This window comes from Acomys russatus, chromosome 8 (assembly GCF_903995435.1).
Source record: "Acomys russatus chromosome 8, mAcoRus1.1, whole genome shotgun sequence".
Classification (NCBI taxonomy): domain Eukaryota; kingdom Metazoa; phylum Chordata; class Mammalia; order Rodentia; family Muridae; genus Acomys; species Acomys russatus.
Window position 1 is genome coordinate 39025531 of NC_067144.1, and position 24668 is coordinate 39050198.

Here is a 24668-nt window from a genome sequence, read left to right on the forward strand (position 1 = left end):
CACAGTGTGTGAAGCCCTGACTAAAAAAGGTCAGACTCCCTGAGCGAGAGGGAGTGCTCAGCAGACTGCCCTAAGGACCACCCACAGAAGAACTCTTCCCAGAAGAACACTTTGAGATTTTTAACTGCAATCCTTTTCTTGAGCAGGACTCATTCATTAGAATGTAGAGTTCCTAACAATCACACAAGCCTAATTTTTAAAAAATTAAGTGTTTATCTAGCAACCTTACACACACACACACACACACACACACAGAAAGAGAGAGAGAGAGAGAGAGAGAGAGAGAGAGAGAGAGAGAGAGAGAGAGAGAGAGAGAGAGAGAAGAGAGACAGACAGACATTTTCCTGTTTCATCTATAGATCATTGACTGATATAGCAACTTTATACGTGATATCCTTATGAATTTGACATACAACAGTTGCATTTGCTTTTCCTAAACTAGAAAGGAGGATTGTGGGCCAAAGGGTCAGGAGCACAGGATCAGAAGTTGGTGGGTGTGACTTAAGTCATGTACTTCCAGGTCACCCAAGCACCAGCATCACTTGCTGAGATGACCACTGCACTGCGCCAAACTGCCATTCACTCACTCTGTGCTTAAAGTAACAAACCGATTCTTTTACATCTTTTATATTTACCGCTAGAATTCAAATAGTAAACCTGCATGTTAAGCATGGTGTGACGGTTTACAGTTAACTTTAGGGGACTTAGAATCACCGAAGAGACAAACCTCTGGGAATACCTGTGAGGGTATTTTAAATTGAGGTGGGAGACTCAAAATAAATGCAGGCAACAGCATTCCATTGGCTGGAGAATCCCAGATTGCATAAAAGGCAGAGGCCAGCTGAGTACCAGCATTCATCTTTCTCTCTCATTTCTGACTCCAATGCGATGTGGCCGGCTGCTGCCTTTCTGCTCCTACAGCCATGCCTTCCCTGCCATGATGGAAATACAAATCAAAATAAAGTCCTCCTCCATTAAAAGCTGCTGCTTCTTTATCTTTTTCTTTTTCTTTCCTTCTTTTTAAGTCTGGCTGTCCTAGAACTCACTCTGGAGACCAGGCTGGCCTCAAACTCACAGAGATCCACCTGACTCTGACTCCCAAGTGCTGAGGTTAAAGATGGTGCACCATCAGGACCACTTTCTAAATTGCTTCTTGTCAGGTAATCTAACTAGCATGGTGGCACGATCTTATAATCTTAGCACAAGAGATGGCTCAGTGGCTAAGAGCACTGGCTGCTCTTCCAGAGGACCTGGGTTCAACTCCCAGCATCCACATGGCAGCTCACAGCTGTCTATAACTCCAGTTCCAGGGGGATCCAACAGCCTCATACAGACATACGTGCAGGCAAAACACCAGTGCACATAGTATAAAAATAAATCTTAGCACAAGGGATACTGAGGCAGGAGGATTATGAGTTTTAAGGCCAGCCTAGGGTGACAGTGAGTTTGAGACCAGCCATCATTTGTATACTAAATGGTGTCGTTTTAGTATCAGTCCTGGAATTGCTGTGTCCTTAAGAAGCTCAACACAGTTTTAAGAATGCTTTTATCTTGGGTAACATTAAAGAAACGTTCTTTTTGGTGTACTGTTTTCTGGATACTCAGGACATGGCTTAAGCACCGCTTGGGCTAAGTAGAAAAACTCAGTTGTGACTCAGTTCTGTTGCTCAGTTCAACAACTGGTCTTTGGAGATCTTTAACTTCACCCAGTCAGAAGACTGAGCCTGACTGAATAGCTAAAGAGACTGTTTGGGCTTGCTTGCTCTTGTCTTAATGGCAACCCCCCCCCCCCAGCGAACACACCCACTCTCAGGTGTAAGGCCTTCAAACAAATGCTTAACACTTGGTCTGGAGCTCAAGAACATTTATTATCTTCATTCCAAGAACATTTTATTGCCCATATTTTTTCCTCTTCCTCAGCCTCCTCTTCGCCCCACTCTGGGAACATCATCATTTTTTTTTTTTTTCATGTGGTTGGGACTCTGTTTGGTTCAGTCAGTCCAGCACTCCTTGTTGAGATGACTCAGAAACAGTTCAAGCTTGGCAAGCAAGCTTTGGTTCGACTTCTGCTATTCTTCTTTTTCAGTCTTGACTTCACACCTACAGGAAAGTGTTTATACTGTTTTTCAGCATCAAGTGAATTGCCAGGAGGGCAAAAGCGGCCAATAGTGTCAACGCCCCCGTCGCTGTGTATGCAATCCCTAGGAATAGTCCCCCTCCTCCGATCCATGTCAGGGTCGAGAGGACAACAGATTTTTCTCCTTGGAATATGGTTACTGGAAAATCTAAGATTTGTTAAGGACCTGCCTTGGTATTTATCATCTGTACCATGGCATATACAAACGCACCAGATTAAGTTATATAAAATAATCTTTTTTCATAGACAAAAAAAGCCCAGTGTATTATTCAGTTTCCTATGTTCCCACACAGTCAAGTAGCACTCTATCTTGCTAGAATAAGATCAGTCAAAAACTGGGCGTGGTGGTGCCACGCCTTTAATCTCAGCACTCAGGAGGCAGAGGCAGGTGGATGGCTCTGAGAGAGTTCAAGGCCAGCCTAGTCTACAAAGGGAGTCCAGGACAGCCAAGGTTACACAAAGAAACCTTGTCTCAGAAAAAAACAAAAACAACAACAAAAACAAACAAAAAACACCCAAACAAAACAAAACGAAAATAAGATCATCAAAACAAGGTTCCCCTCAGCATAGTTATAGTGTCCACAGAAGATGCTGACATAGACAGATCTGAATGATTTGTCGATAGCTAGCCAGTAGCACAAAGAATACAGGCAGTGTACACAGCAAAGGCCTGAGGTTTTATTCGCGAGTCAGAGGACTCAGAAAAGGTGAAGTTCCTTACCTGCCTAAGGCTTGCATCCCTTCAACAGAGAATTCTTTAAGAGGAATAAGAACAATAAATAAGGATGGACAGCGAGGAACAGTGAGACATTTTTGGTGAGAACACTAAAGGTGACGTGTTTGTTAGGGTTTTGAAAGGTTGGTGCATGGACTGGACCTAGGCCCTGTACACACACAGCTGGTGGGCAGCTTAGTCCTCATGTGAGTCCTCTAATAAGGGGAGAGGGGCTGCCTCTGACATGGACTCTGTTGCCTGCTTTTCCTTCTGGTGGGGCTACCTTGCCTCAGTGGAAGAGGATGCACTCAGTCCTGACGTGACTTGATGTGCTGGGGTGGGCTTGGGGGGGGGCGGTCCTCTTTTCCTGAGGAGCAGGAGGGAAGGGATGAGGGAAAAGAGAGGGAGGGTAGGACTGGGAGGAGAGAAGGGAGGGGCTACAATCTGGATATAAAGTGAATAGATTTAAAAAATATTTTTTTTTTTTAAAAGGAAAGAAAAAGAAAAGTCAGTGTCTCTGTTGCTGGCAAGAAAGTGTTTGAAGTGGGTTTGCTATGTAGTGTCTTAATGATGTCATCTTTATGATGCATGTGGCCTGAGGGTTTTAAACAACTGGTGCCTTTTGTAAACGAAACTAATAAACAAACAAAGCCTTCTCATAGCAACAGAGAGGTTGGGAGGCATTTCTCAGTAAAGCTCTTTAAAGGCTTCCCAATCTCTTGGCAATGAGCTATTTAAAGGCACAAGGAAATGTGTTAGGAATAGGTCCTCCTCTCTCTAGCACTGGAATTCCTCATTGCCACCTGGCTCTTGGGTGCTGCCTTACCTCAGCTGCTGCCTGTGCTCTCTCCCAGGCCATTTGAAAGGGTGAGTCCTATCCTCACCCACAGAACAGAGCATCCTCTGCCACCCCCTACCCCCCATTCTCCCTATGCCCACCCCCCCCACCCCTCACCCCAGTAGGAGGGAGAGCTAATTCTTTAGCCAGGCTGCCCAGGAGTAGTACAAACAGAAGGCTGACACTCAGCGTTGAAGATGTACATGGAGGATCTAGAGATCAGCATCCAAGTGTGGCTGTCAGCAAAGTCACCAAGGAGAGCATGTTGGGAGAGGAGATGGTGTCTCCTTTACAGCACATGGCTTCCTTTCCTCACTCCCAAGCCAAACTTGTGCAACAGAAGGGGAAGGAGGCACCTGGTTTCGTCTGTTTGTTTTGCCTTTTCTTCTGCAGTTTCTTGTATATTTTACTGTTAGGATGGTCACAAAAATCTATGGGATCAGGAGATTGAATTCGAGGGACACTCACCAGGTAACACTCAATCTCAGTTCTAAAGCAACTATTGCAAAAGAAAACAAAAGGTTGACGTGACAGAGACGTCACATCAGCTGGGATCTCCCATTACAGAGTTCTACACACCTGCTCTAGGAGACAGAAGAAATCCTGGAGCGGGGCACAGGACCACATGTGGATGTTTGCATTTCACATTGCATTTTCCATCCCAGGACTAGGGATGGTGCTCAAAGGAAGAGCATATGCTTAGTGTACCAAAGGTCCTGGGGGAAAAGAAAAAAGAAAAAAAGAAAAAAGAATTTCCCATCTAATCTCCCTGGGAGCTAGAGAGACCACAGACATGGACAGTTCAGTGTGGAACAGGGCTGGCCTGCTGGGTGTCCTCTCGAATAATCCTAGCCAGTAACCCTGGAAGGGCAGAAGATGTGTGGGTGACTGACTGGGTGGGTTTCAAAGCCGGGTGACAGCCTCGTTAAGGAATCTACCTATTTCAGAGTAAGGAACTCTGAAGACCACAGTTAGTATAAATTATGTGTAAATATATAACTTCTTAAAGATAAGACTTAGTTATTTAAACCAAGAGTCACATTTGTATTTTTAAGTTAGGAGGGAAAAAAAATCATAATCCGCTCTTCGAACATATGTCTCCTAACTTGGCCCATATGTCTGTTACGAGGACATCGACTCCCAGTGGCTGGCTCTGAGCCTAAGTGGGGGAAGAATACACATCTGCTGCGCAGAGCTCACAGCATTCCTGGCGTGGACTGAACCAAGCTGTCCGCATCCACGCAGGGAAGTCTTCATTGAGCAAGCCATTGTTTGCTGGCTCGTCTATATCTAGTTCTTGGGTAGGTCTGGTCAAGTACAGAGGCTTCACGCTTCCTGGGATGTGAGTGGGGGAGATAGCGGTTCCGTTGCTCTAACACACTTTTGTCTAGAAGTTCTAAAGTCTTTGTCAGTTTCTGCTAGTCCGGTCTACCTTCCAAACATACTTTTATTACCCCTCCCGTTTATTTTCTTGACTCCCTACTTTATCCCACTCTACATGGCATGCTTCACCTCATGATCTAGGTGGTGAGGTCTACCACTTATTGGTCTTTCTTGGGGACCAAAATACTCCTCTGTTTATCTATACCTGATAGTGCTACTAGCTGTTGCTTCTTAAAAAAAGGTGTGGGGAGGGCAATTAAGTACATAATTTAGACACAGTTGTATTATGGTGAAATTTGAGAGTTGAAAAAGCAGGACATGTCACCCCCAATGTGTCATTTGGGCACACTACATTGGTTGAAGGTGCTGAAAGTCAGTAAGTTCAAGAAGGGCGCATACCTTCCACTTTCTTCTGAAACACAGAGAAAGATAAAAATGGTCTATGACACTTAAAGACATACTTTTAATCAGCTGTAGGGACAAACATCGTTAATCTCAGCACCCAGGAGGCAGAGGCAGGTTGATCTCTTTGAGTTTGAGACCAGCCTGGTCTACAAAGAGAGTTCCAGGACAGTCGGAACTACATAGTGAGACCTTGTCACAAAGAAAGAAAGAAAGAGAGAGAGAAAGAAAGAAAGAAAGAGAGAGAGAAAGAAAGAAAGAAAGAGAGAGAGAAGAAGGGAGGGAGGGAGGGAGGAATCTTTACAAACAAATTTGGTTAAACCAACTCTCAGATGTTCTTCCATAATTGATATTCCTTTTAAAACTAGTATGTAAATCTATATAGTCACTTCTTTGGGTCTCTCTTTTTCTTGGGAGGCTTCCAAAATACAACAATACATACATAATTTGCACATTTTTCTCCTGACATGCCAGTCCTAGGGTAGAGACACCCAAATTGAGGAGGCAGCATTTTCTTCCCCTGTGTGTATTACTATAAAATAAGCCATCTTTTTTCCAACGGTACACATTATTTTGCTGGAAGACACAAGCAGAATGAAATAGTTGAACAACCCATAGCCAGATTTTGCTTCCACTTGGAGAAAGAGACATGGCATAGAAGGATACTGTAGGAGATGTTGACAGTGTAGTTACCAGCAGGTAAGCCTTCGGCAAAATAGTGCACACGGTTGAGTCGGCGGTACAGCTTTTTGAAAGTAGGAAAGGCAGCTGTCCGCATCCATACAATGAAGTCCTCATTGAGGAAGCCGTTGTTTCCTGGGTCATCTGGATCTAGCTCATGGATAGATTTGGTCCAATACGGAGGCTTCGCACTTCCTGAGGGGGTGGGGGAATGTGGAGCATGGCAGAGAAAATTAGCTTTCCCTTCAGTCTTCCTTAAGAGAAAGAACTGCAGTCACAATGAAATGGAAAGAGAACACTGACTTAAAAAAGAGTGTGTGTATAAGTTTAATGTGCCATCATTAATTATATTGGTTTTAAACATTCTAAGGAAGAGTGTATGGGAATTTTTTAGGGTTAATGAGAGATGCTATCAGGGTCTGTAGGATAGCTTAGTGGTAAGGGTGAGTGCATTCAAGACTGAAGACCTGAGTTCAATCCCTGAACCCCACATAGTGGGAGAAGAGCATCAGCTCTCAAAAGTTGTGTTCTGATTTCTCCCACGTGCGCTGTATCACACTCACTCCCTGTCTCCTATACACACCCCCACTCATCCCATTATAAATAAATATTAAAAGAGACAGACAGACAGAAAGACAGACAGAGGGAAGAAGCAGCCTGCACTGGAATCTCAGGCCCAGTATGAAACCAGAAGGCACATCTGTGGACTTTGCCCCAGCTCTCACACTTCTATTTTCTACAGAGAGTGTGGCTGTCCCCTCAAGACAGGGTTTCTCCATGTAGCCTTGGCTGTCCTGGACTCCCTTTGTAGACCAGACTGGCCTCGAACTCACAGCAATCTGCCTGCCTCTGCCTCCCGAGTGCTGGGGTTAAAGGCATGTGCCACCACACTCGGCCAGAGCACTCTTGCAAAAACAGAATTGCCCTCATCTTTTCACTACTATTTATTACTCCAGTGCCTGGAACAAAACAGGCATCCAATTAATGCTTGATAAAGGGACGCAAGAGTCTTATTCAATCAAAAGTTGACAGGATCCCTGTTGAACTTCGGATAGCTAACCAACAGTAGCAAATTCTGTGAGGAACTTTTTACTACTGTAAGACTAGTTTCTCTACCTATAGGAGACTCAAAAGATAAATAAGAAGCCTCATGGACTGGTGTGGTGTCACATGCTTTTAACACAAGTGTTTGGGAGGTAGAGACAGAGAACTCAGTGAGTTTCAGTTAGCTTCGGCTACATGGTGACACCTTGTCTCAAAGACGACAACAACAACAAACAAAAAAACTCAAAACCAAAACACCACTCTTTCTCCGTTGGAGCTGTTGGCTTCTCACAGATACCCCAGACACGGGCAAGGGTGCTTATAAAGCTACAGCGAGTGTGGCAGGGCTTGTTTGCTGCAGCACACCATAACTACACACACTTCCTCTGCAAACAGTCCTGTGGTAGAGACGCCTCTTCTGCAACTAGTTTTGGACTCGTTTAGTTTGGCCCTTCCCAAAACATCAGTCACTGATTCCAGTTTAAAAAGGGGGTGGGGAAAGGGCTTGGGTCTCACATTATAGACCCCAGCTACTTTCTAGTTTGTCTTGTAACCAGGACCCAAAGCAATGTATACCACAGATAACTGGTGCCAGATGCAGCTGGTTAGAAATGCAGGATTTTTTTTTAAAGTATTTGTTTTTATTCTATATGCATTTGGTGGTTTGCCTGCATATATGTTTGTGTGAGGGTGTCAGATTCTAGAGTTACAGACAGTTGTCAGCTGCTAGGTGGGTATTGGGATTTGAACTTGGGGCCTCTGGAAGAACAGTCAGTGCCCCTAACTGCTGTGCCATTTCTCCAGCCCCTAGAAATGCAGCTTTTAAGATCTCTTTATCACTTTCCAATCTCACCACTTCCCATATGTCTGGATGGTATAAGAAGCATGGTCTGCTCTGCAACACCAGCTTTCTTCATTTTCCAAGCTAATTTGGGTAATTTTTCATTCATTCATTCATTCACTCATTCATTCACTCAATGACATTTTTTGATTGTTTACTATGTATCGAAAGTTCAAAGGATAATTTAAAAAACTGCAGAAGATTCTTGAAGGAACTTACAGACAGCTACGCAAACAGAGTATAATGTGATTATTCTTTGAGGCAGGAACAAAGGACAGCAGGAGATAAGGGAAAGCCAAGGACTTGATATTATAGGCCTGCGGATACCGTGGAAAAACAAAACAATAAAATGTTGTCAAGTTCCTTGAAAAACTAGTGATTGAATTTAGATGCCACGACTAGAAGCACTGGTCAGCATAGGACAGCCCCAGTTGATGCGGCTGTCCACGAGCCCATGCTGTTTAGCACGGTATTTACTCCGAGCAGTCTATATGCGTGTGGCTTTGTTCTTTCAGCCTCTGGACATGGACCTGCCTAGGAGTTTGTGAGATGTGCGAGTGCAGTGAATGGGGTGACTACTTGAACTTGTGACTGCATCGGAAAGATGAGCGGAGGTCGTTGTAGTCAAAACACAATGTAAAGCTATCCCTGTGACCCCTGCTAGCTGCTGCTCGACACGTCAGCCATGCACTGTGCAGTTTCTGACTTTGCTCGTTAGATGTGTGAAGCTGCCAGGCCATAACTCAGGGGGGTTGGAGTTTAGGCGATTATAGGTCCGGTTCTTTGTCCATGATGCCTGTGTAGGAAACAGATGTTGAGCAGCCCTGCTGAAATGTTTGCCCTCTCAACAGCCACTTGAATATATGCTCTAAACAGATCCCTGGGTATTATTTGGTATCAGATTTTGATTTGCTAATAAATCCTTTAAACTGTGAAATGTTAAGAACTGGGATTCATGGTTAATGTAAAAATAAGTACATTTTCTTAAAGTCCGTGAGAATGACACGGTTTGGTTGACGTCATCCCACAGGCAACAACAGTGATGTTAATGAACATGTAAAAAAAAAATGTATGTTAGACCACCTGAACTTATTTCAAAAGCTCATGGCTGCAGACTGGGTCCAGACAATGGTTTTAACTCCTACAGAAGAGGCCCATTTATATATGCTTCCTGTGAAGCATGACCTCATTAGGAATAGATGGAGCTGGGCTTGGTGGGACACACTTCTAGTCCCAGTACTGAGCAGTCAGGGCCAGGAGGAACTCTGGGAGTCCAAGGCCAGCCCGACTGAAACTATGAGACCCTGTTTTCAGAAAATAAAAAATAAATAAATGGATTCATAATGTTCATATTCTTTTATTAATTTATTCATATTACATCTAAATGGTTATCCCATCCCTTGTATCCTCCCATTCTTCCCTCCCTCCCATTTTCCCCTTACTCCCCTCCCCTATGACTGTGACTGAGCGGGATCTCCTCCCCCTTTATATGCTCATAGGGTATCAAGTCTCTTCTTATTGGCCTGCTATCCTTCCTCTGAGTGCCACCAGGCCTCCCCATCCAGGGGACATGGTCAAATATGAGGCACCAGAGTACGTGAAAGTCATACCCCACTCTCCACTCAACTGTGGAGAATGTCCTGTCCATTGGCTAGATCTGGGTAGGGGTTTGAAGTTTACTGCCTGTATTGTCCTTGGCTGGTGCCATAGTTTGAACAGGACTCCTGGGCCCAAATCTGCCTATCATAATGTTCTTCTTGTAGGTTTCTAGGACTCACTGGATCCTTCTACTTTGCCATTCTCCCATGCTTGTTTGTTGTTGTTGTTTTTTTTTTTTTAAAGATTTATTTATTTATTATTATGTATACAGTAAGTACTCTGCCTGCATGTACACCTGCAGGTAGAGGAGGACATCAGATCACATTATAGATGGTTGTGAGCCACCATGTGGTTGCTGGGAATTGAACTCATGACCTCTGGAAGAGCAGACAGTGTTCTTAACCGCTGAGCCATCTCTCCAGCCCCATGCTTGTTTGTTGTTTATGCAGGTGTTTGAGACAAAGTCTCATTATATACTGCAGACTGGCCTGAAGTTTGTGATCCTTTTGTTTCAGATTCCAGATCCATGAGAACTGGATGGCTGTACACCATCCCACTCTGTGTGTGTGTATGTTGTACCCATGCACATGTTTGTGAACATGTACATGCATGTTTGCATGTTTGTAATCAACACTGAATGTCTTCCTGTACAACTTTCCACCTTATTTGTTGAGACAGGGTCTTTCCTACACCAATTGGCTAAACTGGCTGGCGAGGGACTCCAGGGTTCTACCTGTCTCTTCCTGCTCCCTGCCTGCATATGCACCACCATATGCATCTTTTTTGACAAAAAAATTATTTATTATTATGTATACAGTGCTCTGCCTGCATGTACATCTGCAGGCCAGAGGAGGGTATCAGATCACATGATAGATGTTTGTGAGCCACCATGTGGTTGCTGGGATTTAAACTCATGACCTCTGTAAGAACAGTCAGAATTCCTAACTTCTGAGCCATTTCTCCAGCTCCCCATATGCAGCGTTTAAGTGGGCACCAGGGATATGAACCCAGGTCCTCAGGCTTGTGAAGGATGCACTTCACCCACTGAGTTCTCTCTCTAGTCTCCAGGTTTTCCCTTACATTTTTTTTCATAGCTAAAGAAAAGGTCTTACTGTGTTGACTTCATTAGCCCAGAAAGAACTGTGAACAGTTAAATGAAGCCAGTTTTATGTGACGTCTTCAGATAGAAGAACTCAGGCAATAATAAACCCTCGGGTTTAATTCCTTATAGAATCAAAGCAAAACTATTAGAAAGTCAATGACAAAGATACAAATCTGGCATTTATTATAGATGTTACTATAAGCCCAGTTAAGAGTGCCAGCAATCAAGTTTAAATTGTTTGCTTTTGGAGTAATAAAATAAGTGCAAATTTCGTGGAGCAGAACCCCAGAGTGAAGCAAATTTCCTCAGTAAAGAGAGAAAACAAGAGAGAGGAAGTGTCATAAAGCTGGTGTGGTGCATACACAAATCACACTCGTGTCCATAATGCCACAACGCGTTACATGCGTCAGCATGTACGTCAGGACACAGGAGTTTCAGAGTGCCTGGAACTTTAAGGAGTGATCCTGCACATCAGCACCTCGCATGTGTTCTACAATGATCCCAGACATGGGTTTTAATGGGCCCTTTAACTTCAGGTTGCGTTTTGTGCAAGATGATTGAAAATCTTTTCTAAAATATGCAAAATAGTTACTGTCAGAACTGCTACCAGATGAAGACTTTGTGCACAATGCTTATTGAAAACTAAGCTTTCAAACTAGGAAACATTTAAGTGACAGAAAATAAGATGTGGATTTTGTTGTTGTTGTTGTTTTTAAAGATAGGGTCTCTTTTTATAGCCTTGGCTGTCCTGGACTTGCTTTGCAGACCAGGATGGCCTCAAACCCACAGAGATCCACCTGCCTCTGCTTTCCAAATTCTGAGATTACAGGTGTGCACCACTGTGCCTGCCTCAAAATAAGATTCAGTTTTATAATTATGCCTTGCATTATTTTGATTTCTATAAAGACCATTGGTACCACCCTATATTTGACTGAAAATAAGTTCTGTGATAGAAAAAAAGTGATATTGAGAAAGTCCAGGGTTTATACTGTAGCATCTAAACTTAATAAGACATTAAAAAAAATCCCAAAACCGTTAGGTGAAAAATGCCCATGAAGATACTTGGATTATCAAAAATTCAAGTGACGCCACATGCTGGCGAAGATGTGGAGAAAGAGGAACACTCCTTCATTGCTGGTGGGAATGCAAACGGTACAACCACTTTGAAAATCTATCTGGCGCTTTCTCAGAAAAATGGGAATAGGGCTTCTTCAAGACCCAGCTATTCCACTCCTTGGAATATACCCAGAAAATGCTCCACCACACAACAGGGACATATGCTCAACCATGTTCATAGCTGCCTTATTCATAATAGCCAAAACATGGAAACAGCCAAAGTGTCCCTCAGTAGAAGAATGGATAAAGAAACTGTGGTACATTTACACTATGGAATATTACTCAGCTATTAAAAACAAGGGATTCCCGAAATTTGTGGACAAATGGATTGAACTAGAAATTATCATAATGAGTGAGTTCACCCAAAAGCAAGAAGAGACAAACGGTATATACTCACTTATATCTGGACACTAGCCCAAGGGGCATGTCTCATGAAAGTCTTCACTTACCAGGAAAATGGGTCAGATGGGAGGACATCGTATTGGGACTTTAGGTGAGAGAAGCATGGGAGAATGGGGAAATAGAAGTATCCAGAGGGTCCTAGAAACCTACAAGAAGAACATTATAATGCACGGATCTGGGCCCAGGGGTCCTGTTCAAACTATGGCACCAGCCAAGGACAATATGTGCAGTAAACTTCGAACTCCTACCCAGACCTAGCTGATGGACAGGACATTCTCCACAGTTGAGTGGAGAGTGGGGTGTGACTTTCATGCAAACTCTGGTGCCCCATTTTTGACCATGTCCCCTGGATGAGGAGGCCTGGTGGCACTCAGAGGAAGGACAGCAGGCTAGCAAGAAAAGACTTGATACCCTATGAACATATACATGGGGAGGAGGTCTCCCTCAGTCACAGACATAGGGGAGGGAAGTAGGGTGAAAGCGGGAGGGAGGGAGGGAGGAATGGGAGGATACAAGGGATAGGCTAACAATTGAGATGTAATATGAATAAATTAATAAAAAAATAAAAATTATAAAAAAAGAAAATACTTGGATTGAAATACTAGCATATTTTACTACAGTGAATGACAATTAATATTTTCCTCCATTTAATAAAACTGGCTGAGAGCATGGAGATGGTATTTACTCAGAGTCCATAGAGAAGACTCATTGAAAGGTGCTGGCAATTTAGATAACTTTTTGAAATAATTAAAAATAATAAAGCCATAACACATATGGCAAAGAAATCAACTAAGCTCATGAATGGGTATCCAGAGAAATTATTCTGCTGTATTATCTTTGTAATGTTTTAACAATAACAAAGAAAATATTTCAAAATATGTCTAATATGCATTTATATATTTTAATTTTTGAAAACCTGCATTGTTCAAAGTAAATTAAAAAAATTTAAAGTAGGTTTGAGTAGAATTATTTTATTGGCCCATTAATACTATGTCAACTTATTAATCAATAAATTAAAAAATTCAAATAAGTAGATAGCAATTTTTATTCTCAAAAATATATCCAGTTGAAACTGGGCATAGTGGTAAATGCCTTTAACCCTGGAAGGCAGAGGCAAATGGATCTCTTGAGTTTGAGGCCAGCCTGGTCTAAACAGTGAGTTCCAAGATAGTCGTGGCTACACAGAGAAACCCTGTCCCAAGCAAACAAACAAAAATGTATCCAGTTGCACAATAAATTACCCCTTAAATATGAATTTCCTAGAACATTTACTTTTTCTTAAGGGTTCACACAGAGCCAATTATTTCATGTTTCTAATAGGAAGACAGTGGAGGTGGCCAAGATAGGGAAAGTTAGGGCAACAGGAGTCAAAGGGAAAAGAAAACCTCAAGGCATCCCCCTCACACAACATTATAAACATACGGGAACTGGGCAGGATGGCACACACCTTTCATCTCAACCCTCTGGAGGCAGAGGTAGGTGGAGCTCTGTAAGTTCTGCGGTAGCCTGGTGTACATAGCAAGAGTTCAGGGCAGCCAGGGCTATGCAGAGAGGCCCTGCCTCACAAAAACAGAGAGAGAGAGAGAGAGAGAGAGAGAGAGAGAGAGAGAGAGAGAGAGAGAGAGAGAGAGAGAGAGAGATGGGAGGTGGGATATTGAGCAACTTCCTGGATCTTACCTGCAAATGTACTAGCAAGATCGCTGGTTCTTGGATTCTGAAATTTGATATACTTATCTGTCCACCATGCAAGCCCACTCTTGAGCATTGGGACTTCTATCTGTACAGATGAATTCAGGTTGTAGGAAAGAGTTATGGTGTCTGAAATAAAATGTAAAATTATGGTAGAGATGTTAGGTAGCCAGTTCGCCACCTTTCAAAATGCAGACCTAGACACAGATGAAAAACAAATTAGGGTTTCTTTCTTTTTTTTTTTTTTCAGACACTCAACACTCCTACATGCCATAGATGCTGAATCATGAGATCATTTTTTCCTTTACTAACACTGAGCCAATTATTGAAAAATATCCTTTGGCTCCATTTAACTCGTGTTCCCTGACTATCCCTTCAGATTGCTGGCAAGGGAGAAGTTATTTACAAATGAAAGGCCAGACATCAATGTTCTGGCTTATCCTGGATAAAACATTTGGCACTAAGCAAGCAAATAAAGTGAGCCACTCAGCTGCTCGGTGACATCCTGGATGTGGAGGTGGGTCCATACTTATGAGAGAGGTAAGAAAAAGTCACCTACCATTGAATATGCTGTTGGCAACTGCACCACAAGGAATGATGGGAGTCTTGTTGTGGGACACTTGGAATGGAGAACAGTTCTTAATATCCTGTATGCAAGATGATGTATCAGTTAGAAGTGATTTTGGCAAACTCTCAGACTACTGAAAGAGAGACCACTGGCAGTGTGCGCCAACCCTCATTAGTGTCCTGGCATGGGCCAAAAGCGGGGACTGCTCCGTGTTTTCCTCGGGCTTTCTGGCTCACCTAGACCAGAGAACGTTCATTCTTTGGAGATATGTATGCATGTGAATGGCCAGGTGTTTTATTTCCTCGTTAATAATACAGAGCATGCCACAACTATTTGCAGGAAGCATTTTTCCTTGCTATGCTGAGTTATCACATTAGGTCTACATGGAAACAGTCTTTAAAACCTTGCAGTTAAAGTGTGCCATATTCAGAGAAGCTCTTGGGTCAGGTCCCACAGCTAGATGACTTTACTGGGACGCGCTTCCTAAACATGTTTAGGTTAAGACCTCCATAGACTGTCAGTAGGACGTATGTGAGATGCTGAGAATAAAATGTTACAATCCTGGGTCCACAAAGGCATCCAGTTAAACCAAAGACTTTTATTTATGCAAATCTCCTTTAAGTAGGAAAGAACAGGGGCCTCCATTATAGGAAGGACAGACAAACATGGCTAGTTAATGAACCAAATAGAGACCGAAGTCTCTCAAAAAGCATGAAAGAGCTGGGCGTGGTGGCGCACACCAATAATCCCAGCACTCATGAAGGCAGAGGCAGGAGAATCTCTGTGAGTTTGAGGCCAGCCTGGTCAGCAGAGTCCAGGACAGCCAGGGCTACACAGAGAAAGCCTGTCTCAAAAAAGCAAAAAAAAAAAAAAAAAAAAAGGAAAGTTTTAAAAAAGTGCATGAAAGGACAACTGTTTAGTTGCCTAGCACCCACACTAATTGCTATAAAGGGGCCCAGTGCTCTCGCGCATGATAGTATTCATCTAAAATAGTCAGCCCCTTCACTTTAAGTAAGAATGAAATGAACGGTTCCATCTTTAAAGATCTATATGCTGAGGCTCAGCCCACTCCTGTCTTTTAGGCTGGACTAACCACTTGTCTTAAAACAAAAGAAGAGAACATTACACCATACGGTACTGAGCCTTACCCAAATATCCTTACCCATCAGTTGGGTATTGCTTCTTGATAAAATATATCGATAGAGATTCTGATAGAAACCATACAACTTGTAGTACACATAAACATCACCCTGTATAGAAGAAAAAAAAAGAAGTAAACTAGATAAATTAACTGAATATCAGTAAACACCAAGACTCCCCGGCCCCTACAAACATAAAACAGCACACAAAACATTGATAGGACCAGAAAGTTTATTTTTAGAAACTAGAAACTCAAAAAGAAAAAACAAATCAGACAGGTGCTCACTGTGAAGCCCTGGCTGACACGGGACCAGGCTGGCCTTTCAGAGATCTGCTTGCCTCTACCTCTGGAGTGCTGGGATTAAAGGCATCCACCACCACGCCCCTCTTCAGGCTGTGCATTTTCAACACATAACTTCAGGTTTACAAATACTGTCTCTTTTTCGCAACACCAGGAAAAATGTTTTGCATTGCATATTCTAAATTTTTAAAAATACTATTTACAAGATTTCAATATCTAGATATTTTTCCTTGATGAAACACAATCTCCTTTTGGTGGTCCTTGATCGATCTAAAGCAGTTGGAACGTCAGCAATGCTGCTGTAAGTTTTCCTATCAGCCCCTTTGGTGTGATAACTTCAAATACAGAGGTGGGTCTCAATCTGTGGGTTGCGACCCCTGCATGGAGTCCATCAACTCTTTGCCTAGGGTCGCCTAAGACCATCAGAAAACACAGATATTTATATTACGATTCATAAAAGTTGCAAAATTAGTTATGAAGTCGCAACGAGAATAATTTTTATGGTTGTCAACACAACATGAGGAACTATATTTAAGGGGGTCCCAGCATTAGGAAGGTTGAGAGCCTCTGGGCTACAGAATCAGTTTTATTAACCTCTGGGTGTAGAGGCTGGGCACTTGAGCGGCTGAAGTGATTTAAGAAATGAATATCCAACAACATTGCATCTCTGCAATATTTGCTAGTTAGTGCTCCTGAGCGGGACGGCAGTCAAAGACTAAGGACCTTGCTGTGTGAAGAACAGGCTATGTATTAAGATGTTGCTGGAGAGATCTATGTCCTCCTGCAGTGTATTTATACTATGACATAGTTGGTGTAGCCACAGGCTCTGCTGTCGGACAGGGACCTCTTGTCTGTGGTTTAGTGTTAAAATCTGTGAGGCACCTAGTTTCAGTGTACTAAATGGTAGTCTAGGGTTGATAACATTACTGGCTATATTTTGGCACGGATGAGTTCTGGCACACTGAGTGCTTCAGTAGGGACTTGTTTTAGTTGAACAATTTCACTCGGTGGATTGTACGGGGCGTGGTTCTGAGTTCGTGCGCTGGTTGCCATGGAGTGCTCTGAAGGAGGCACTGGCTGGCTGGCTTGACTGTGGGTCTGTGTACACCGCTTGTCTTTGCAGCCGTTAAAGCTTTGGTGGTCACAGTTCTTTCGCTTCAGAAGCTGCTTTAAAGCCTTTTTTGGGGGGAGGGCAAGCATACACCGCCAAACATTTTGTGTGCAGCATTTATGCGAGGACTCAACACGGTGCAGTTTCAAAGTAGATCTAGGTGATGGGACTTAAAACTGGAGTCGCAGCATATGCGGGTAAATGTGCACACAGGGCACACGGAAGTAAGGAGGGCCACAGCTCCCTGTGCCCAAGCTCTGGCAAAGGATGTCAACGACTTAGCAAGTTGGTAGGTTTCCCAAGGACAGATGGGAATTGATACCAGGTTTTATATCTTTGGGATGTTTCTTCCTTCAAAAAAAAAAAAATATATTCTGAGCCTTCAAGAAGGAAAGAGCAGGGGCTGGAGAGATGCCTCAGAGGTTAAGGACACTGACTGCTCTACCAGAGGTCCTGAGTTCAATTCCTTGCAACTACATGGTGGCTCACCATCTATAATGAGATATGATGCCATCTTCTGGTGTTTAGGTGTACATGCAGGCAGAACACTGTATATATAATAAATAAATCTTAAAAAAAAAAAAAAAAGAAAGGCAGGGATAGAAGCTGGATCAGGACTAGAGCAAGGAGGGCTGCAGGCTGCAGTATTTCTTTTTCTTTTTTTAAAGATTTATTTATTTATTATGTATACAGTGTTCTGCCTGCATGTACACCTGCACACCTGAAGAGGGCACCAGATCTCATTATAGATGGCTGTGAGCCACCGTGTGGTTGCTGGGAATTGAACTCAGGACCCGTGGAAGAGCATGCAGTGCTCCTAACCTCTGAGCCATCTTTCCTGCCCTGGCTGCAGTATTTCTTAAGACTGTTCAGAAGGCTGATAGGAAGTGTAAGCCATATTTCACAGAACTCTCCTCCCCTTGGCAGAGCTTCCCTTGGTAAGCCTGCTGTGATCAGCCACGGGCTCATAAGGGCCCCTGGAACCTTGGCCTTTGTGTAGAATGGCTTCAGAGCACAGAGCTGGGGTGACCCCTTATACTTCCTGCAGTGAGCTGAGAAGAGAGCTTTGTCTCCATGGCCTTAGCTAAGCAGTCAAGACTTAAATGAAAAATGTATTTTATTCTACTTCCCAAAGTTATTTCAAAAGTCTATCTTGTGCTCTGCATCCTGCACCTCTTCCTCTCAGGGCCTCCCTCTTCCGAGGCTTGGCCCTCTCCTTTCTTTCAGGGTGCCACAGTATGTAGGAGTCTAGGTACAGGCTAGTTTTCTCTCTGTCTCTCCACACAACTCCCACCTTAGGGCTACTCACAGCTCACTCAGCAGGCCCTAGCCCAAGTCTTTATCATCTCTGGAAAACCCATTCACTTCCTTCCTCCCTCTTCTTTCCTAAAGGTTAGCGTGGACAGCTCTTCTAGCTTTCTCCTGTTTCTGGAAATTTCTTCACTGACTCTCCCTAGGACCCACATAAATATAAGTTTAATCAGTCTGTCAGCAGGGTCTTCTCTTTGTATTTTTTTGGCATTCCTGTTCCTCACACTGCCAGTGAGCCAGTCTGAGAGCCTCTTTGGGATTAAGCAACTGTGCTACTAAAATGACTTGAGGTGGGGGAAATCCAAGAAGAAACCTACTTGGAAAAACTCATGACACTAACAGTGTGTGACCTTGCTAAGGCACGTAGCTTTTGAGTCTAGTAAATGTAGCAAGCTCCACAGCTCTGCCCACACAAACATTTGTGACAGAACCTGCGTGGTTGATCACACAAGTCATGTTAGAAAGTGAAGAATCTTCAAGTTTAAGTTGGGTGTGGGGGCGCATGTCTGTGATCCTAGAACTTGGGGAGGCAGAGGCAGGTGGATCTCTGTGATTTTGAGGGCAGCCTAGTCAAAGCTACACAGAGAAACCCTGTCTCAAAAAACAAACAAACGAAACAAAACAAACAAAACTTCAGCTGGGTGTGGTGGCGCACGTCTTTAATCCCAGCATTCCGGGAGGCAGAGGCAGGCAGATCTCTGAGTTCCAGGCCAGCCTGGTCTACAAAGAGAGTTCAGGATAGCCAAGGCTACACAGAGAAACCCTGTCTTGAAAAACAAACAAACAAACATCTTCAAGTTTAGAAACAGAAAAAAGCAACAATGATGACGATGATGATGATAATACAAAAAGGTATGCTGAGGTTGTAGGGTCATGGACTCAAGACTTAGCATTTCTACCTTGCTTTATGTCTCATATTTTCCAGTTTTTAGAAAGCATTTGATGAAAAGTGCAAATGTACCAAGGAGAGAGATGTGGAAGTACATTAGCATGAAGTCAGTTGAACTCACCTCCATTTTCTCCGGAAGGTAAAAGGGAACAGAACATTTGCACTCTTTGTCAAAATTAGAACTATCTTCCCGTAGCTGAGCACAATTTGCACATATATTTGTGTAATTTATCTGCCAGGCAGGGGAAAAACAATAATTAATTTAAAGTTTATATGAGCCCGTATCTTAAAATTCAATGCCCATGCTCCCACAAAGTCTTTTTTTTTTTTTGAGCTGAAGCCTGTGACATGGCTAGAGGCCAGCCTGCTGTACCGGGGAGCTTTTCTGGGGCACCTGGGAGGAGGTCTTTTTAACGGCTTCTCACTTGGTCACCTGGAAGCATTTCGTCACTAGCCTGGAACTCCATGTGTGTGTTGCACGTTCATGTAATCTGCTCAGGTGACACTGATGTCCTTCTTAGCCACAGGAGGGGCTACTAGGAAGGTGTTAGTCAACGGTTCATGAAAACTGTGCTCACAGCCCAAATGCAATCACCTCCACAAGGTGGCTCATTCTCTGTTTTCCCCTTGATTGTGTGTGAAATATTCTTATTAATTACTTCACAAGTCCTCTGGAGGTAGTTACTAAAAGTGACTAAATGGGAAAATAAGTACTTCCAAATAAGGTTGTTGATGTATGCGGAATAGCTCTCAGCTTGGGAAGGTGTTCTGGTCTGAGTTTTGGAAGTTAAGTTCTGTAAAAAACTATATAATGAATTCTTTTAAAAAGAGTCACGTGTCCCCAGTGGGTGACTCCTGTGTGCTCTGGCGAGGCAGTCAGCACTCAGTTCTGGGAGGACACACTGGAAGACTGGGGGGAGGTTCAGAGGCAAGGGCTCAGGGGCTGTGTGCTTCCGGTCCTGTGGACGCTTCTTCTCTGTCCAGCTATGATGAAGAGTAATGAGAAGATTGGGGCCAGCAAGGATGCTCGAAGGAGCAAGGGCGTGGCTTTTTCTTAGGTAAGCTGCCAATAGGATGGAGGGTTCTCTTGGAGAGAAAACTAACAGGAAGAGAAGAAATAATGACACCGGAAAGGCCCTTAAGGAGCGGAAGCTGAAAGTGAAGTGTAAACACTAAAGTGTAATAGATGCTTTAAGTCGCCATTCTTTGCTCACGTGGCGTAGCTTGAATGACTACTTGGATAATGTTTATGCCTTTTCTGGTTGTGGAGCTATATTTCAATTTATAAAGAGCATTAACGAACAGGACAGTATGGCAAGCAAGGATAGACAGCACACTGAAACAAGTCAAGGGAATTGGGGCTCCACTGTAGCCAGACTCCTCTTTTGACTGGAATATTTTATTTGACCTCCAATGTCTGCATTTTGGTCAGCAGTATATTTCATGTAGTGGTTACAAGCAATGTCGCACTAGAGTGTACTTTATTTCACAAGTTCCATTTTGAGTTATGGAAACATAGAATCAGAAGAAATGGTTCCTGACTCTACACTTATTGATTAAATGGCATCTCTGCTGCATTCTATCTCTAAGAATTTAGGTGAGAAATACATATCCCTTATATAGTGTGTATGTAACGACAGTAGTTGCAGTTGAGTGTTTAGCTGAGCTTGTAAACCTACATATTAAAAAAAAAAAAAAAAGAACAAAGACCGTAGTGGGCTAGTCATAGAATTTGAGAGGCGAGTGTCATTTGTGACTTATAAAGAGAACGGTTCCTTGTGCTCCAGGGTGAGTAAGAAAAGGAAAGGCCAGCTTAAACTTTTTTCTGCTAGGCAATGACCTGGTCACCCTGGCTTGGGGTATTCAGTTTATCTTATCACTTGGTGAAATCAAATACTTCTATGTGCAAATGGAGATTTACGCGATAGTTGCTGCTGGTTCCCTAACAAGGTATTAGAGGCAATCCTGTGTGAAACACACAGAGCAAACTATCTAACAGACTTACTGGGAAATGCCCCTTAATGCCATGGGGTGAGAGCACTTTGTTAACAGTTATCTGAAGGCTGGCCTTGGTCAACAGCAAGTGATGGATTGGGCCACTGTCTCACGCATGAGGTAACAGAACTCAGCAATGTCATGCTTCTTAGTGAAGACTGTGCCCTGCCCCACCCTGCCTCTGCCAAGTTTTCCTTCCAGAGAAAGATTCAGAAAAAAAGCGATAAAGAACCAAATACGATGAGCTGTTTTTAAAATGAAAATCAACCTTGCAAGCACTGTTCCTTTGATATCCCTTTCAGCAGTGGCAAGTTTCATGGATTAGAACGGAACTCACCATGTAGAATAAGCTGGCCTTGAACTCCCAGAAAACCGTCTGCTTCTGCCTCCAGAGTTCCAGGATTAAGGGTATGTGCCACCACAGTTGGATGGGAAGGGAAATCTTATAGACTACCGATGGGCATGTAAGCTAGTATTGCCACTATGGAAAACAGTATGGGACCTCTTCAGAAAGGTTGGTCTACCATAAGATCTGGCCATCTCACTGAGTATATAGCTGAAGAAGCTGAAATGAGCACATCAAAGAGATATGTATATTTCCGTACTTTTTGCTGTCCTTGTCATAGGATTATGGAATCAATCTCATTGTCCACTGGCAGATGAATAAAAATTACATATCTACAATGGAATGTTGTTTGGTCATAAAGACAAAATCTTGTTATTTACAGCAAAATGAACAGATATAGATATGGAGGAAATTAGAACAGCTGATGTTGCATGGTCTCACTAAAACAGTTCATCTGCAGGCACAACAGGTAATTAACCAGAGGCCAGGAAGGGAAGTGGGAGAAGAATGTAGCTGGATGATACAAATCAAACACAGAAACAATAATCCTTGTGGCCCACAGCACAGTAGTATGTCAATGGCTCTCAGTAACTTCCTACATATTCCATGAATATCTACAAAAGAAGAGCTAGCATCTTCTCACAAGGAAGTGGCAAGGAGAGGCAACTCACACTTTCCTTGATTTGCTCAGTATATACTGTAAACATGTCCTGAAAAAATAAAATCACTGTGCCTAGTAAACTGTTACAACCACAAGAATAACATTTGAAAATGCACGTTTTAAAAGGCCCAAAATCTTTTATTATTGTCCTGTGCTCTTTACTTATAGGATTATTGGGGTTTGGCAGTCTGCGCTTGCCTCTCTCCCTTTACCTGTTGCTCACTCACTTCTCTAAGATCACCTGACTTGGTCAGGCTCTTGTATGTAAGTGTGGCTGGGGGCAACCAGTGTGACAGTAAGAATGAATGGTGTCAATACTCTGAGTTCTTTTCGCATCTGCTTCCCTGGCAGTCCTAAGTTGTGTGGATCCTGGTTTGGGTTGTCTGGTTTTACATCCATGTTCTTAAGGAGATTGCTCCCATGTATAGACCCGAACCAAAATCTTTGGAAATTAAAAGTGTAAGACAGGACAAACCTCAATTTCCTTGGTGCTCTTTGCAGACAGTAGAAGGATAATGCCCATACAGAGGCAGAATCCTCCTGTGGCAAAAAAGATAGAGAGGACCACCGAGGCAGATAAATTTAGCTGGTGGGTGGGCAACGTTTGCTGCTTCAGTGCCGTGTTCTCTGGCAGTCTGGACAGGTCATACTGGCGCATCATCTCCATTTTGGTCCTGTGGGTAACTGACATACCCTTGGGACATTTAGAACATTCACACTTACAGAAACATCACATAAAGCTAACGGTACATGAAGAATTACATAACGCCATGAAGACACTTTGCCTTCTAATCTTGCTAAGCAGACCTGCTATTGGCAGGAAGCACAGCTCTCTCTGAGCACTGCTGGGTACATTTTATTTAGGTTCAGAAACCCTGCTGTGCTAGATGCCATGTGTAAGAGCAGTATTCTCGAGGTCTGTAAAAACCAACATCTGCTCATGCTCAGAAGCAGTTATTATAGGTCGTTTCAGAGATTTGTTGACTGCATCAAGCAAAACCTTCCCGAATTTATCTTAAGAAACTTGTGTAAATCTTTGGCGATTAATACAGTTCAAGTTAAGGCTATCAGCTTTCGGCCAAATATAGCTATAGTCTAACAGAAAATTGAACTAAGTCAGGAAAATGCACTGAGGTTACAGAAAGGAGGACACAGAAAGGAGAAACAGAGATTTGTAGAATATATGTGCATGTACTTAATGTACTTAACTCTAGCAGTGCTCTCTCTCTCTCTCTCTCTCTCTCTCTCTCTCTCTCTCACACACACACACACACACACACACACACACACACACACACACACACAAAGACCCAGGCAGAAAATGTAGATTACAACATGTCCTTTTTGGGCTGGAGAGATGGTTAAGCCTTTAAGAGCACTGGCTGCTCTTCGTGAGTACCCAGGCTTGATTCCCAGCACCCACAGGGCTAATTCCAGTCTGTAATTTCATTCCGAGGGGATCTGATGCCCTTTTCTGGTCTCCTTGGGCACTGCATACAAGTGGGGCACAGATTATTTATTCAGGCAAAGTACTGATATCATACACATGAAATAATAAAGATCTTGAAAGAAAAAGACTCTTGTGTTCTATTAAATCTATTCATAGCCGGGTGTGGTGGCACATGCCTTTAATCCTAGCACTCGGGAGGCAGAGGCAGGCAGATCACTGTGAGTTCAAGGCCAGCCTGGTCTACAAAGCAAATCCAGGACAGCAAAGGCTAAAGAGAGAAACCCTGTCTTGGAAAACAAAAACAAACAAACAAATCTACTCATTAGAGGTTGGTGAGGCATTATCAGGTATTCAGCTTTGCAATACAGCTCTGGTTTGAGGATTTTTCTCCCTTGGCCATTAACAATTTATAATTATTCCTTTAACAAAAACTGTCAGAGGATATAGACTAAGAATTTTATAAAGTAGACAGAAAAGTCTTGGTGTGTCTGTGGCGATGACAAATGTACCTGATTTAAAGAATATCAAGTCAATACAAATACATACAGTAGGAGGGTTCCGATTTAGAAAAGAAAAATCCTTATACTCGCAAAACAAGCAAACAAAAAGCAAATTACCCACAGGAGATGCGTGCCATGCTACTTGAACCTGACCTGCAGGTGGTGACTAGAGCGGGTGCTGCTGTCCATCTTCCAGACAGCACTGTGTGAGATGTCAGAGGGCACCTGGAGTCAACATCTACAGCTGCTCTGTTAAGTGAGCATGGCTAAGGGCTTGGGCTCACAGGGTAGCAATAGAGTAAGAGATTAGATTCTATGTGTGTGTGTCTCACAGCACACCAGGCACCTCTGTGGCTTAAGTTCCTATTTCAATGTTGGAACAGATAATGCTCAATAAAAGGGTTATTTCCATAGCAAATCATTAAAAACAGTATTTCTTAGCCATCT

At 43.1% G+C, this 24668-nt stretch overlaps 1 protein-coding gene across 1 annotated transcript; it reads right to left on the reverse strand.

Annotated features, from left to right (window-relative positions):
• Window positions 1–2065: 2065 nt before the first annotated feature.
• Window positions 2066–23221, reverse strand: LOC127192772 (cell cycle control protein 50C). The gene is made up of 7 exons (XM_051150085.1): window positions 22747–23221; window positions 19391–19501; window positions 15666–15767; window positions 14509–14596; window positions 13938–14078; window positions 6142–6351; window positions 2066–2285 (listed from the first exon to the last, which is right to left on the reverse strand). The coding sequence occupies exons 1-7, from the start codon at window positions 22960–22962 to the stop codon at window positions 2101–2103; spliced, it is 1053 nt and encodes a 350-aa protein (XP_051006042.1). The 5' UTR covers window positions 22963–23221; the 3' UTR covers window positions 2066–2100.
• Between the last annotated feature and the right edge of the window lie 1447 nt (window positions 23222–24668).